At 41.3% G+C, this 15,971-nt stretch overlaps 1 protein-coding gene across 2 annotated transcripts in view; it reads left to right on the top strand.

Moving 5' to 3' along the window:
* Positions 1–6: 6 nt before the first annotated feature.
* Positions 7–15,971, top strand: part of sybl1 (synaptobrevin-like 1) — an 18,784-nt gene continuing 2,819 nt past the window's right edge. Inside the window, exons 1-7 of one of the 2 annotated variants that reach the window (XM_069893311.1) lie at positions 7–150; positions 1,200–1,364; positions 5,391–5,448; positions 5,785–5,922; positions 9,515–9,605; positions 15,066–15,133; positions 15,853–15,945. In XM_069893311.1, coding sequence (XP_069749412.1) covers positions 17–150; positions 1,200–1,364; positions 5,391–5,448; positions 5,785–5,922; positions 9,515–9,605; positions 15,066–15,133; positions 15,853–15,945 — 747 coding nt within the window. In that variant the 5' untranslated portion in view covers positions 7–16. Of the gene's footprint in view, positions 155–1,199; positions 1,365–5,390; positions 5,449–5,784; positions 5,923–9,514; positions 9,606–15,065; positions 15,134–15,852; positions 15,946–15,971 lie in introns of both variants that reach the window. The other variant, XM_069893312.1, reaches the window with a different exon arrangement.

Below are 15,971 nucleotides of genomic sequence, written 5' to 3'. Positions count from 1 at the left end.
GCTGGCCCATCCGCACATGCGCCGTGGGTGGAAGCCGAGCCGGCCAACGGTGCCTCGGCATGCACCTGACCGGAAGTGTGTGGAGAGCGAGCTGGTGGAGCACAACAAGGCCTTGGACAGGAGGAGGAGTTGGTGGTGGTGGTGGTTTAGGTGGGTGAGTGTTGGTGTCAGAATGTTTGTACGGTCAAAGTTTCTTTCGCTTCCTTAACAGTTTCCTTTTCACCAAGGTCCTAGTATGACAAGTAATTATTTAAAGTGTTATGTAGGCTGTCAAAAGTGTTGGTGATTTTTTTTGTTGCAGCATGAAGCACACTGTTGGACCTGCTGAGTTTCCTCCAGCAGTGTCGTTTTGCTGGAGGTTATCCCTCCAGTGGTTTCCCGGAGACCAAGGTTTTATTTATTTACAACAACGTACGCTCTGAAATGGCACGACAGTGGAAATGTCCCCTGGAGTATGAGGATCTGTTGCGGGCAATGGCTTTTGTGCACAAAACTTGGCATAATTGAAGTCTTCACTATTGTATATGAACTTTTTCTTTTGGGTTAGCTGGTGAGGCTATTTGTTGAATTAAGTAATATGATACCACCTCCCTTGCAGATAAAAGCAACAGTTGAATGCAAAGCGAAATGCACATTAAAATCAGTACTAAATAAATGGCTTCTCTGCGCTAATGGTTTCTTTCTCTAACATTCACAACCAAGAAGTTATGATTCTCTACTTAATTTCCATTGTGCATCTGTATCATCAACTCTGCCTTTTGCTATGAAATGTCTTTTTCTGGAATTCTGACCTGAAACCTTTCTAGCCTTTCAAATGTTCCCTTTCTTCTTTTAAGAAGCCATTCCTGACCAAATCTTTGGTAATCCTTCTAAGGCCTGACATTTTATTGAATTTTAACATGATTCTGTGGCTCATTTTAAGTTTCTTTTCATTAACTAGAAGTTCATGCGCTGCAATATTCTATTGAAATATTCACATTGAATAAGTACTGTATGTGAATGAGAACAATGTTAACCTCTCATCTGGGATTTATTTAAATTCAATGTTGACTTCTATTCAGCTGTGTAAATATGTATTGACTAAGATTATTTATATTGAGATACGAATGAAGAACTTTGACTTGAGAGTGGATGGTAGGAGGATTGTGGAAGTGAATACAAGTTAACTGCCACGTATTTTTTTTTCTTGTCTCTTGCAGCACCTTTTTGAGAGGAACAATGGCTATCTTATTTGCAGTGGTTGCCAGAGGCACTACAATACTTGCAAAAAATGCCCTGTGTGGAGGAAACTTTTTGGAAGTAACTGAGCAGATTCTGGCAAAAATTCCATCAGAAAATAATAAGCTGACTTACTCTCATGGAAAGTAAGTACCAAAGCCTGGCATCTGAGTCATCAATTAAGCGAGTATAAATTTTTGAAAGTTTTTCTCTTATTCAAATATTTGTGACAGATTGTTATATTTTGTATTGTATATAGATATGTTTTAAAGGCGATAAATTATTTTTAGTGTAGGACTCAAACTCAATCATGTTTTAAAGGAGATAAATTGTTTTTAGTGTAGATCACAAACTCAAAAACTTGATCACTTCACAATACAGATCTCATTTAAAATGCCAGTGCTCTGCTCAAGCCAGACAGTCCAGGCTCCCAGTGCCTTTGTGAAGACAATGGAAACTCCTTTGCTGAAGGGCTTCACAAGTAGGTGTTAATTGGACATGTTGTGGAGTAATGGATTTACTCCAACAGATGAATGGACTCAGAAGTGCTGCAGTCTGTCTGAATGCAGTTTGCTGTTGAGAAGATCATGTGGTTTTGCAAACAGGTTTTCTCTGGGGGGGGGGGGAAATTCAGTTCTACAGTTTAGCAGCAGCATCTGGGACTAGAACATGACAAGTGGCTTTTGGAAGCTTGTTTGAACCTCACTTTGGAAGACTGTTTGTGAGTGCTGAATAATCCATTGCAGCACGTCCAATTAACACCTGCTTGTGAAGTCCTTCAGCAAAGGAGTTTCCATTGTCTTTACAAAGGCACTGGGAGCCTGGACTGTCTGGCTTGAGCAGAGCTCTGGCATTTTAAATGAGATCTGTGTTGTGAAGTGATTGAGTTTGCTTGTGACCTACACTGAAAAAAAACCCCACAATTTATCTCCTCTAAAACATATAAAATATAGCATAATCTTTCACAGTGTACATTGGTATGTTGCTTATTTGTGAACGTAGTATTTTATAAAGCAATTTTTAGATGCCACTTTTGTCCAAGATTTTATTCCTTCAATTTATATTTGTTGTCATGTCCTCATACTCCAAATTTAAGAATATTGTCAAGTAATGGAATGATACACAAATGCTAAGCTAACACTATACTTAAAATTGGTCAGGGAGGATCTGGAAGGGGAGTTAATGTTTCAGATCCAGCTTAATGAGTTGAATCATTTCTCTTCCCACAAATACTGTCTGAACTGCTGAAAGTTTCTAGCATTTTCTGCTTCCTTTATGTTTTTAGAAAGAGGAAAGATGTAAAATATGAAAGTCTGTAGATACTGTGGTTGAAGTACTTAATTGTTACAAAGATAAAATACATAACCAACATTTCAGGCTTGAGCCCTTGATCAATGTTAGTTATGTATCTATCTTTGTGACATAAAGTACAGTTTGACCAGCTGAATTTCTTCAGCATTGTTTTTTGACCTGATGCAGGAAATCTGATTTTTATTCAAAATGTTTTAAGTACTTTCCCATTTTATTTAACTAGTTTGAAATCCAGTTTAAAATGCTTGGGTTTCTTTTCTACAGTCCTTGTGTAACTCAGCATGGCAGCATCCTTCCAGTCACTTGCAAAAGAGGCAAGATTTGGTTATTAATCCTTTGTCAAAGGAAGGAAATGGGGTCATAAGGTCAGATTATTATAGTGGGCACATTTCAGCTTTTTGAGTGAGAATGCCAAGTTACTGCTTAACTCAGTGCACCTACGGAATAAGTTCAGGTGAACACCGGGAAAAACTTTTCATTTTAGTATTTCATCTGAACTCATCCAAAGGTCTTGGACTATTCAATTCTATTCACATTTGCAACATTTTTTATATAATCTTGAGCTGAAAGAAATATTTGCTAGTTTGGGACAGATTCTAAGGCAAAATAATATTTGGTTGTTCTAAGAATGTTTAACCAGAATGATTGAAATAGCTGGTGGCCCGCTTGATGGGTTTGTGATGGTCATTGAGAGCAATGCTTGAAGGCCTTGTAGAGCAATCCATGCTGCAAGCCTACACAGGCAAGACACCTCAACTCTTCCTCCGGTATATCAATGACAATGTTGGGGCTCCCTCATGCACTTGCAATGAGCTTTCAACTTCCACTTCATGGCCAACATCCACCCTGATCTCAAATTCACCTGGTTCATCTCCAACAATATTCTCCCCTTCCTGGATCTCTCTGTCTCTATCTCAGGAGAAAAGCTTTCTCAACATATATTACAAGCCCACCAACTTCCACAACTACATTTCTATCTCCTTTTCTCAAATTCTCCATCTCTGCTGCATCTGTTTGCAAGATGAGGTCTTCCAGTCTAGATCTTCTGAAATTACTGCTGCCTTCCACATACGTGGCTTCCCCTCTACCACCATCAGCTCACCCCTCACCCACATCGCCTCTATTTCCCACTCATCTGCCTTGGCCCTCTCTACCCCCAGACGCAACAAACATAGAAACCCCCCCCAGCCTCACCTACCACTCCACCAGCCTTTGCATCCAACACATTATTCTCTGGAATTTCTAGCACTTACAACAGGATGCCACCACCAGACATCTTACCCTCTCTGCCTTTTATAGGGACAGCTCCCACTGTGACTCTTTCCCTTCTTCCCACCACACAGGAGGTGCCACACTTGCACCCACACCTCTGTCTAGGGATCCAAACAGGCCTTTCATTTGAAGCAATACTTCACGTGTATCTGCACTACTGATTTACTGCATCCGGTGCCCTCTTTGTTCTTTACTATATCAGAGACTGGGTGCAAATTGGGAGATCGCTTCACTGAGCACCTTTGCTCTGGCAATACCACTAACAGAGACCTCCCAGTAACCAAACATTTCAGTTGTGTCACACTCCCACACTCACATGTCTGTCCATGGCCTTGTGCACTGTCCCATCAAGACTACCTGCAAATTGAAGGAACAACTGATTTTTCTGTCTGAGCACTTTATCCATATGGCATTGACATCCAACTTGTCCAGTTTCTGCTAACCTGCTCTCCTCTTCCCCTTCCCTTCCCCTTTCCAGTTCTCCTCCCTTCTTCTGTCCTCCCCTTGATCTCTCCTGTTCCCTCCTTCCCTTCTCCACCTATCACCTCCTACCTTATGACCATCCCTTTGCACCCCCTACCCTTTTCTGATGCCTGCCAACATTTTCCCATACCTTGATGAAGGGCTCAAGCCCAAAACATCAGTTAATGCATTTCTACCATTGCTATATAAAGGACACTGTTTGAACAGCTGAGTTTCTCCAGCTTTGTGTTTTTACTTCAACCACAGTATCTATAGATTTTCATGTTTTACTATTGCTTGAAGTTCTCCAGTTAGGCAGTATTTGCTGAATCGAATCTGTGCTGAAATATTTGCTGCCAGGCATGAGTTTTTTGAGCTATTTCATTATTAATTTTGGGTTTCCAGCCTCTTTAGTTGCCTTTTAGATTGCTAGAATTGTCTGTTTGTGACATGCTGTTGTAGTTGATAACTTTTTGCCAAAGTCTTTGATTTATTGCTACATTTGGAAAATTAATTGCTTTGTTATCCCCTTTGTTTTAACCTACATGAGCTGACTAGTTTTCAAGTTCTATGTTGGTGTGCTCAGTGTTGAACTTTATTTGAACAGTACAAATCTGAACTCATTGATTCTACTTCCTAATGAATGCTGGTGTCTTCCATTGAATCTGTTTCAAACACACTTCATTCCTTAATTGAATTTGAGTTGTTTAAATGTTTCCCATGATGTATCCTGCTTTCTTTTTCTCCCCTCCCCAAACTCTGCCACCTTCAAAGATTGATATTTTTTCAACTATATTGTTAATATTTCTCTAAAACTGTTTCACACTCCCATTTGCCTGCCGTCAAAAGTCCCAGACACCTTTATGAAGGCATCTGTGATTTTCCCTGTTTAAATCCCTATCTGCATAATTTTTGCATTAAAAAATGTCAGAGCAATTTCCAGAATTGCTGCGTAACCATAGAATGGGTTACGGATATTGAATTGTTATATAAACGTCTGTGGTATCACCACTGTTTTGCTCAGTTGTCATGTTGCAGGTCGTTAATTGCAACATATTAACATCATTGCCAAATGAATTTTATAAACTGCTTCGCCAGCTGTTACCAACATTTCTTTTCTTTCACAGTTATCTATTTCACTATATTTGCCAAGATAGAATAATATACCTGTGTATCACAGATGATGTAAGTATAAGATGCAAAGATGTCTCCTTTTCATGAGATTGATGAATGATGATTAAATGTAGGCTGTGTGAGCTTCAAATGTTCATTTTTGGTTAAGAGATTATTATGGAGATTGTATTCTTGTTTTTTGACTAGTGCAAGATGGTATTTTAACCTGGATGATCTGACTTGTACAATAAGCATTTGGAATATCCTTATGTGCACTAATGTTAAGGGAACAACAGGCCTGTATTGGTGTTGAGAACAGATTGCTGTTGCTTCATAGCTCTAGCTATTTTCAAATTTTTTTATTTCAAGTGCTGAAGTTTTATTTAAGGTTTGAACTTTTTCCTCCAGGATTTTGAACGATCAAGAGCATTTACCTTTCTAAATGAAATAAAGAAACGATTTCAGACCACCTATGGTTCAAGGGCACAAACTGCATTGCCTTATGCAATGAACAGTGAATTCTCCAGTGTGTTGGCTGCACAAATGGTAAGTGATGGTTTGTCTTCTGTAATCTGTTAAAAACTAGCTAAAGGCAGTTCTATTCCAGTTGTGAAATTTTGATTGTGAAACTGACTACTTTGTATAAAACCTAAAATTAAGAGTGTTTGCTACCCATCAGCATCTAATTGCACCTTAACTATTACGTATCTTGTCCTATCCATTTTTTGCTATTGTCTTTTTCTTGAACAATCCCTCTGGATTGAGGACAGTTTGCTTCCACTTGTCCTGTAGGATCTGAGATTGCTGATGAAGCCAATGTGGGAATTGCAGCACATGCCTTAAATGGAATAGGGGATGCTCAACTAGGCAAGTGTATGAATAAATTGTGAAGTAGTGCACTCCTTCCATTTACATTGACTTTGTGCTCCCAACAAAAGAATGAGAATCTTCAGTTGGTGTGGCTTAGCTGAAGGAGGTCATGAGCCAGAGAATGTTGAGTCAGGGAAGATCCTAAACTTCATCAGAAACAGAACTTCCTTGAATCTGAGTCAGGGAAGATGCTAAACTTCATTAGAAACTGAGGACTTCCTTGAATCTGAGTCAGGGAAGATGTATGATGTCAACCTGGAAATTAGAAGATAGCCTGAGAATACAGCAATGGTACATAGAAATGGATAAATGTATTCCATTGGAAAAAATAACATATAATTTAAGAAATAACATCACAGTATTCGAACAAATTTGGGAACCGTACATGGAACACAATAGAGAAGTCCTACGGCGGATCTCCACCACCTAAAATGACAGAAGGAGAAGAAGAGGAAATGAACTGACCCAGTATGTAAAAGTAGAAGACACAGATTTCTTGTTTATTTTCATTGTTTGATGGCATTTTTTAATGGGTTTAATGTATCATATATGTTGAATGTTGAGTAAGTGGGGAGGGGGGGTGAAGGAGGAAGGAAAGGGAGGGGGGAAAAAGGGGAGAAAATGAGAGTGTATATTAAAGAGGGAAAAGTTTGTGTATTTTGGTCAGTATATGGTTCATAGTGTGAAAAATTTAAAAAAAAAAAAAAAAAATTTTAAAAAACTGGAAGAGGTGTAAAAATAAATTAACTGGATGTTTGCAGTAGTGGAGGGTTTGAATTATTCGGACAAGCAGGATAAGCTTGAGCTTTCTCCCAGGAAGATGTCCAAAACAAAGCATAGATTTAAGAGGGGAGGGGCAGAAAGATTTAAAAGGGACCTGAAGGGCAACCTTTTTATCCAGAGGATTGTTCGGATATAGAACAAGCTGCCAGAAGAGGTGGTAGAAGCAAGGATAATTATGACCTTTAAAAGATATTTGAATATGATAGAAAAGAATGGGAGGGATATAATCTAAGTGTGGCAAAGTGGAGACTAGCTCAAATAGGCAACTTGGTCAGCATGGACAAGTTGGGCCGAAGCATGTATTTCTGTGCTACATGCTAGTTTATTATCATGCAGCTTGTACAATGCACATACTGTATGCCTGAAATTCTAACTTGCTCCAGCTGAACAGGTAAAGAAAAATTATAAAACTAATTAATTAAATTAAGAGAATAAATACACAAGATGGATAATATTAACAGTAATCCTAGTGTAAAATGTGACTTGTACCAGTGCTATTAGTCCATAATTGGGGTGGAACGGTTGGCATAGAACTTTGTGCAATGCCTTGACAGCGCCAGTGATTGAGACTAGGGTTCAAATCTCTCACTGTCTGTAAGGAGTTGGTTCACTCTCCCCATGTCTGTGGGGGTTTTCACCAAGGGCTATGGTTTCCTCCTCCTGTTTGAAATGTCTCAGTAGTGGAAGTTAATTGGGTGCAAATTGGATGGTATGGGCTTGTGGGCCGAAATGGCCTGCTACCGTGCTGTATGTCTAAATTTAATTTAAATTTATAATTAGTGTACTGGGAGAGAGCTCAAGAGTCTGATAGCTAATGGAAAGAAACTGTTTTCTTGAACCTAGACATGCTGGTTTTCAGGCATCTGTACCTTTTGCCTGTAAATAGCAGTGAGAAGAGGTTGTGACTTGGGTGAAGGGGGTCCTTTCATGATTTTGGCTGCCTTCTTGAAGTCCTGCTTCACAGATGTTGCAGTCGATGTAAGGTCAGAGCCTATGATGTATCTGCCTCTGTCATATACAGCAACATCTGCTCATTGTGAAGGGTCCTCATGGGAAATTCACAATAATAATGGCCTTGAATCTAGACAGATTGACATTGACACCTGCACTGAATGAGAAAGACTGGAAGCTCAAAGGACCAGGTGGTGAGTGATACCTTTTGGAAAGCCAGGCAGGAAAAAGAACACCATTGTCATGGGTTCAGTGTAGCCATCAAGAATGAGCTGTGTCTGACATCTCAGTGACCTATGCTGTGGGATAAGTGCTCTATCCTAGCCCATTGTCAGCCCAATCAAGCGGATAAGGGAAACTGGATAACATTGCCTTTTGATTAGGAGGCTTCAGGTTTGACACTTGTGTGATGTGGAAGAGGTCCAGCTAGGGCAGCATTTGAGTTTTTACATAGCTTCAGGATGTCTGCTTTGGAAGGCAAACAATGGTTCCTACTGTTTGAGCTCTATCCAATTAAATGTGCAAGGTACACTTCAGATGAGGTCAAAATGCTGATTGTTTAGCTTGTGCTATTGTCAGGTTTGAATGAAACCAAATACTTCTCGTCTCAAAGTTTTCTGCTTTGCTGAGAATTATCATTGCTCTGCTCTGAAACTTGCTTGGATTTTGAATCTAATAACGACTGTTGTCGATACTGATTTGTCTGCAGGTTGGATAGTTCTGTGTATTTTAAATAGGATGCTATTGACTTGGAGAAGGGAGGGACTGTGACTAGTGGATAGTATAAACTGGAGATTGGGTGACGACAGGGATAGCATTACAGTAATTGTGGAAGAGATTTTCTAGACACACATTTGTTCATGGAGCTAGGAAATAATCCATTCTAAATCTGACTTCAAGGTACTTTGCTTTGTATTAGCAATTGGTCATCTAACTGTATAACTCGATTATGTGATGACCTTACAGTTAAACACAGTCATCTCAGGATGGCACAGTTTGCCTAGCAGTTAGCACAATGCTGTTTTAGCACCAGTGACCTGGGTTCGAAACCTTTGCTGTTGTACCTTCTCACTGTGCCTGCCTGGGGTTTCCTCTGGGTGCTCTAGTTTCCTCCCACCCTTCAAAAACGTTCCTGGGGTTGTAGGTCAATTGGGTGTAACTGAGCAGCACAGTTCGTGGGCCAAAAGGGCCTGTAACAATGCTGAATCTCTAAATGTAACAATACATAATGATTAAAATACTTTTAGTTGTATGGGCATGAAAATTGCAACTTTCATTCTTGAATATTACTTTTGAGCTCCAATACCCTTCCACACTGAAGCAAATTTCTACAATATTGTCCTTTTTTAATCGAGAAACTATTCTTTGCCAGATAACAGTGAAAGAGTGAGAACAGATGCTGCATTTAGATATTGCCAGTCATTCAACATGGCTTCTTGCAACTTGATGTCTAAATAACAGCTTGAATGTAGGTTACATGTAGATACATTCCAAGTCTTTATAGGGGCATTGAATTTATCGCATGTGATTTCAGAAACACTTGTCAGAAAACAAGAACTCTGATCCTATTTTGGAGACTCAAACACAAGTAGACGAGTTGAAAGGAATCATGGTCCGAAATATTGGTATGTATAAATATAGAGAATGTTTGGATTTCAGTTTTAAGTCTTGTTTTAACTCTAGTAATGGCTGCTCATCACTAGTCATAAAGTTTTATGATAACAGCTCAGAAATGCACCAAAACTTGGTCAAGAGTGGCATAACTTGTGATGAAATGACCCCTGATTCTGCCTCTCTGTGGAACTGCCACATGGCATTATGTGACATCACTGAAATGTTAACAGCTAATGTTGGTTTTAATGTTGACATTAAAAATAGCATCAAGTGTACTTTTATTTGTAAATACAAAATGCTGGATATACTTGGCAGGCCAGGCAGTATAAATGTGGATGGGAAGATGGGGTTCCATTTTTGGCTACATAATTAATCAATGATTAATTTTTAACTGTCGAGTGAGAATTGTCTTTCTGAATGTTAACCCTGTTTCGTTCTTCCCTTGGATGATGTCTGAACCGTTCACAATATTTTTATTTCGTATTTACAATATCTGAGGCATTTTGCTTTGAGATCAAGTGTTTTAATCCAATGTTTTCATTTGGTAGCTTGTGTTAAAGATGTTAATCAGGAAGAGCACTTTGTGCAGAGTGCTTGTATTGAAGCAAGATTGCAGGATAGAACCATAGACACCACAGCACAGAAGCAGGTCCTTCAGTATATAACATGTACCTATAGCTTAATGATTGAGACCACTCAGTTCTCTATTGCTTAATTTTATTGCCTACAAATGAGGCCAGACCATTTAATCTACTCTTAATGTACACAAATGATGCATGTCTTGTGTGAAAATTAGTAAAATGATTATTTTGAGAAAGTTATACAAATAGGAGGAGGAAAAAGTTACTGGTACTTTATGCCTATTCTAATGTTTGATTTGTTGCTGGCTTTCTAGGCTTGAGAATTGCATCCATTTGCTAGGGGAAGATTACCATTCATTGCTCACCTCAATATATCCTTGAAGCTGGTGGCAAGCTACCACTTTGAATGATTATAGTCCTTCAGAGTTATTGGCTAAGGAGTTACCGGATTTAAACCTACTGGCAGAATACAAAGTACTGGTGAGGCCACAACTGGCGTACTGGGACTTGCTGGAATTTCAAAAAATGAGAGGGGATTTTATAGAAGCTAGGGGGAGACCAAAGCTTGGGGTGGGGGGGGGGGGGGGTGGGGGAAGAGACACCCTCAAGATTCAGGGTAGTAAAATTAGGACAGAGATGAGGAGGAACTGCTTTTCCTAGACGGTGGTGAGCCTGTGGAATTTGCTGCCTATTGAGACAGTGGAGGTGACCTTAGTAAATATATTTAAGACCAGGTTGGGTAAATTTATACATAGTAAGGGATATGGGGAAAAGGCAAGTAGGTGAAGATGTCTATCATCAGATTAGCCATGTTCTGATTGAATGGCGGAGCAGGCTTAATGGGTTGGATGGCTCCCATTTGTTATGTTCTTGTGTAATAGTATATACAGTTGTAATGTGGATTGTGGCAGGTCATGTGACCTATCTGTCAAACCTGGTGGGAGTGTGGATTGTGAAAGTTTACATGACCTCTCCATCACCTGCCAATCAAGGTTGGACTCTGCCCACCCTTTGGTGCACACCTGACCATTGGCTCCTTTAACCACTTAGTGATTAGCTGGGCTGAATCCTTTAGCTTACTGTACTATCAAATCCACCACATGCGGTAGCTCTTTCTCTTTTGCTGTTGGGCACTGAGATGAACCCTGCTCCACTTCAGGTTGTGAGGAGTTATTAGGCTCTTTCAGGTGGTCTGAACACACCATTGTAAAGCCGTATGTTCTCCCCCCATGCGGCTAAAAACAGTCACTTGAATGCTCCGAAAGCACCTATGAGCCACCGACACCCTTCCTCCTTGGGAAGGGATAATCGGTGGATCCCAGCACTCCGCCAAGGCACTTGAATGTGCAGCTGCTGTAAGTGCCTGCCTGGGGGTGGGCTAATAACTCCATCAGCCAGCGACCCAACTCCCCACTGCCTGGCGGCTAACCCTGCTGTTTCGCTCCCAGGGTGCTGTCGAGGCTGGGGCAGTTGGTGCGGGGTGTCACAGCGGGGTGTCTGTGTGGAAAACAGACCAGTTCCACCTGCATGGGGATTATGGGTAGGGAAGACTGCCATTGCTATGCTGCATTTTTGAGGGGTGGCGCTGCCCCACCTTCATCAGATCTGGAGGTACTCCTAGGTGCCTTTCAGGTGGACCAGGCAACGCTGCAAGCAGCCTTTTGGGCTGCCACCTGAAAGGTGAGTCTGCAGGTTAAGATCCGCTTGTGCTACCGCCCTCAAGGTGGAGGGTTCACCCGAGAGAGCCTATTGGTAAGGTGTGAACTACACCGGAATCAAGGCTATTTGATAGCATTGGAGCTGTGCCTATGTTAGACAAAGAACAGTTGTTATAAAGTCTGTACACAGTTGCTAGTATCACTAGTGTTAAGTCTGAACCCTTCTCCATTAACAATGGCGTGAAGCAAGGCTGTGTTCTCGCACCAACCCTCTTTTCAATCTTCTTCAGCATGATGCTGAACCAAGCCATGAAAGACCCCAACAATGAAGACGCTGTTTACATCCGGTACCGCACGGATGGCAGTCTCTTCAATCTGAGGCGCCTGCAAGCTCACACCAAGACACAAGAGAAACTTGTCCGTGAACTACTTTTTGCAGATGATGCCGCTTTAGTTGCCCATTCAGAGCCAGCTCTTCAGCGCTTGACGTCCTGCTTTGCGGAAACTGCCAAAATGTTTGGCCTGGAAGTCAGCCTGAAGAAAACTGAGGTCCTCCATCAGCCAGCTCCCCACCATGACTACCAGCCCCCCCACATCTCCATCGGGCACACAAAACTCAAAACGGTCAACCAGTTTACCTATCTCGGCTGCACCATTTCATCAGATGCAAGGATCGACAATGAGATAGACAACAGACTCGCCAAGGCAAATAGCGCCTTTGGAAGACTACACAAAAGAGTCTGGAAAAACAACCAACTGAAAAACCTCACAAAGATAAGCGTATACAGAGCCGTTGTCATACCCACACTCCTGTTCGGCTCCGAATCATGGGTCCTCTACCGGCACCACCTACGGCTCCTAGAACGCTTCCACCAGCGTTGTCTCCGCTCCATCCTCAACATCCATTGGAGCGCTCACACCCCTAACGTCGAGGTACTCGAGATGGCAGAGGTCGACAGCATCGAGTCCACGCTGCTGAAGATCCAGCTGCGCTGGATGGGTCACGTCTCCAGAATGGAGGACCATCGCCTTCCCAAGATCGTATTATATGGCGAGCTCTCCACTGGCCACCGTGACAGAGGTGCACCAAAGAAAAGGTACAAGGACTGCCTAAAGAAATCTCTTGGTGCCTGCCACATTGACCACCGCCAGTGGGCTGATAACGCCTCAAACCGTGCATCTTGGCGCCTCACAGTTTGGCGGGCAGCAGCCTCCTTTGAAGAAGACCGCAGAGCCCACCTCACTGACAAAAGGCAAAGGAGGAAAAACCCAACACCCAACCCCAACCAACCAATTTTCCCTTGCAACCGCTGCAATCGTGTCTGCCTGTCCCGCATCGGACTGGTCAGCCACAAACGAGCCTGCAGCTGACGTGGACTTTTTACCCCCTCCATAAATCTTCGTCCGCGAAGCCAAGCCAAAGAAAAAAAGAAGTCTGAAGTAACTGATTATACTGTATTTTGTGATTGAGAGTACTAGTGTGATCTCCTTGCGTGTGTTTTTGATAAAGATGCTTCCTGTGTCTAGACTCGTTGCTCGTTGAACCCACCAAACATTTTCCTTCCCACAAAACAATTGGCGCTCCAATCAGGATTCAAGGAATCTTGGCTGGACATGCAATTGTGATGTTTAAACTTGTATTAACAAGCAAGTGTATGGGTCCTTCCCCCCACCAGAGGTGGTGCCTGACTAATCTATCATGTTACCACTCCAACCAACTGACCAAACATGAGTTTTCCTAAATCACCCCTCCCACCCCCCCCAACAACAGAAGACTATCCTTGAAACTGCTCTTCCAGCCTATGCTGGAATTGAGGGAACCTACAACAGAAATACATATGCAGCACCACCAGACCACGGCATCTGCATTACTGCTCCAGCGCACGCAGTTAAGGATATTCCAAACTCGCCTATCCTGCTCGATGACAGCTACTGGAGCTGCTTGCATGGATTCCTTAATCAGAATATTTTGGTAATGATGCTGTTTTCCACTCCCCACACCACTTAACCATCTTACTTCCAATAATCCTTGCTGGGTTGGGTGCGTCTGAAACTGCTTTCTATTTCCCCCTCCTTACAATTTGGCACACACAGTCCTAACTTCCCCCCAGTGAGTCCACAAAGGGAGCATACCTTGGCAATGTGGTGCATCTAGTTTGGTCAGCACTGGTCCAATTAATCAGCGGGAATGCGAGCAGAAACGGCATCCCGTTTATTTCTAAGGTTCCATGTCTGCATGTTCTTTATTGCGAAGATAAAACACAGTCCCACAATAGATATGTAAACCATTAATGAACTGTTACATAAGATTGCCAATAGTCCACAGCCCAGCAAATGGGGTGCTCCTATGTGAATACCAGAATAACCTTGGATGTGCCAACCCCTGCCTTCCCACTGGATGGCATGGCAGGTGCCATCTGGGATACATTCCTCCAAACAATAGGTGAGCACCTGGATGTATGGCCACTGTGGTAGAAACGCTAACCAAAGAAAGAGGTACCGCATGTGGTGGACTTTATAGTACAGTAAGCTAAAGGATTCAGTCCAGCTAATCACTAAGTGGTTAAAGGAACCAATGGTCAGGTGTGCACCAAAGGGTGAGTCCAACCTTGATTGGCAGGTGATGAAGAGGTCATGTAAACTTTCACAATCCACACTCCCACCAGGTTTGACAGATAGGTCACATGATCTGCCACAATCCACATTACAACTGTATATTGCTATTAAACAAGAACATAACAAATGGGATTGAGGGAAAGCCGGGTGACCTTGCACTACCTGCTCATAGGTGATATTGGTGATGTTAACAGTGAGACATGCTGCACACACATCCTGGGAAAGTCTGAGAACATTGAGAGTCAGTGACTGATTAAAAAAAAAAATAACAAATAGATAGGCGGCCAGTTCCCACAGCATGACACACCATGCGGAGAACAATGACCCTTTCATTCTGTGGGGAATTAGCAAGCCGTTATCATTTTCTGAAACACCATCTTCACCCTTGTACCAATCTGTTTATTCACCAGGCACTTGCACTGTAACAATGTATAAATTTATTTTGTGTCATGATATTTTTCCTTTTTTTAAAATGATTGACAAGTGGTGTGACTTCTGAGGGGTGAAATGTAGTGTGGACATGTAAGTAACACAAGATAAATCAAGTCCAGAAACATGTTATCTTGTCTGATCCCTGTGCGTCATAACATGACCGTGCAACTTTTCCCATATGCAGAATTGGTGGCACAGAGAGGAGAAAAATTAGAGTTGCTGATTGACAAAACTGATAATTTGGTGGATTCTGTGAGTATTGTGTTTTCCTTGTAATCACCTTGAAAATAAAAGTCAACTTTTGAGCTCTACTTGATTTCAGTAACTTGTAAAACCTCAATTTGTTGAAAAAAGTGATAGAAAGGGAGTAGAAATTGATCTTGTTCCATATATACGAAGTATGTGATACAACATGCATATGCTATTATGCTCCGGTTAAGTTAATGGAACAGAAATTTGCAGGTTGGGTACAATGTCCAAATGATATTGAATATTTTTAAATCCTGTGCTTAAGGTTAAGGACAAATTGATGAAAGTACATTATGTCTTGACCCTTGGAAGGGACCCCTTTGAAATGCTCCAGATATCCAATTATTTTGCATGTTGAAAGTTTTTCTTCATAAATGAGCCTTTTTATATTTTGCCAGTGATCTGAAATAAGGTTACTGTCCATCATTACCATTTGACCTCTATATTTAAAACATTGACTACTCTGGGGAAAAATCAATACCATTGTTTGCTTGTCAAAAGATCTTCTCGTGAAACCTTGTGTCAAGAAATCAAACCCTCCATTGTAACTGTTCTTTCTAGCTATGGTTATTAGATTTATTTTTGTTACATTATTTTTTATCTCCAAATAGTGAAGAGATGAGAGAAATAAAAGCTAAACAGGAAGGCTGCTGGAATTTTTGTGTGATTATCTTTTATTTTTTCTCTTGTAATATGTCTTGAATATTTTTTTTTGTTTGTAGTCGGTCACATTTAAAACTACCAGCAGAAACCTGGCCAGAGCAATGTGCATGAAAAACCTCAAGCTGACCATTGTTGTTGTAATTGTTGCAATTGTAAGTATTTCTTTTTCTCTCCTGCC

This window comes from Narcine bancroftii, chromosome 8, assembly GCF_036971445.1.
Source record: "Narcine bancroftii isolate sNarBan1 chromosome 8, sNarBan1.hap1, whole genome shotgun sequence".
Taxonomy (NCBI): Eukaryota; Metazoa; Chordata; class Chondrichthyes; order Torpediniformes; family Narcinidae; genus Narcine; species Narcine bancroftii.
This window is presented reverse-complemented; position numbering and strand designations above follow the sequence as displayed.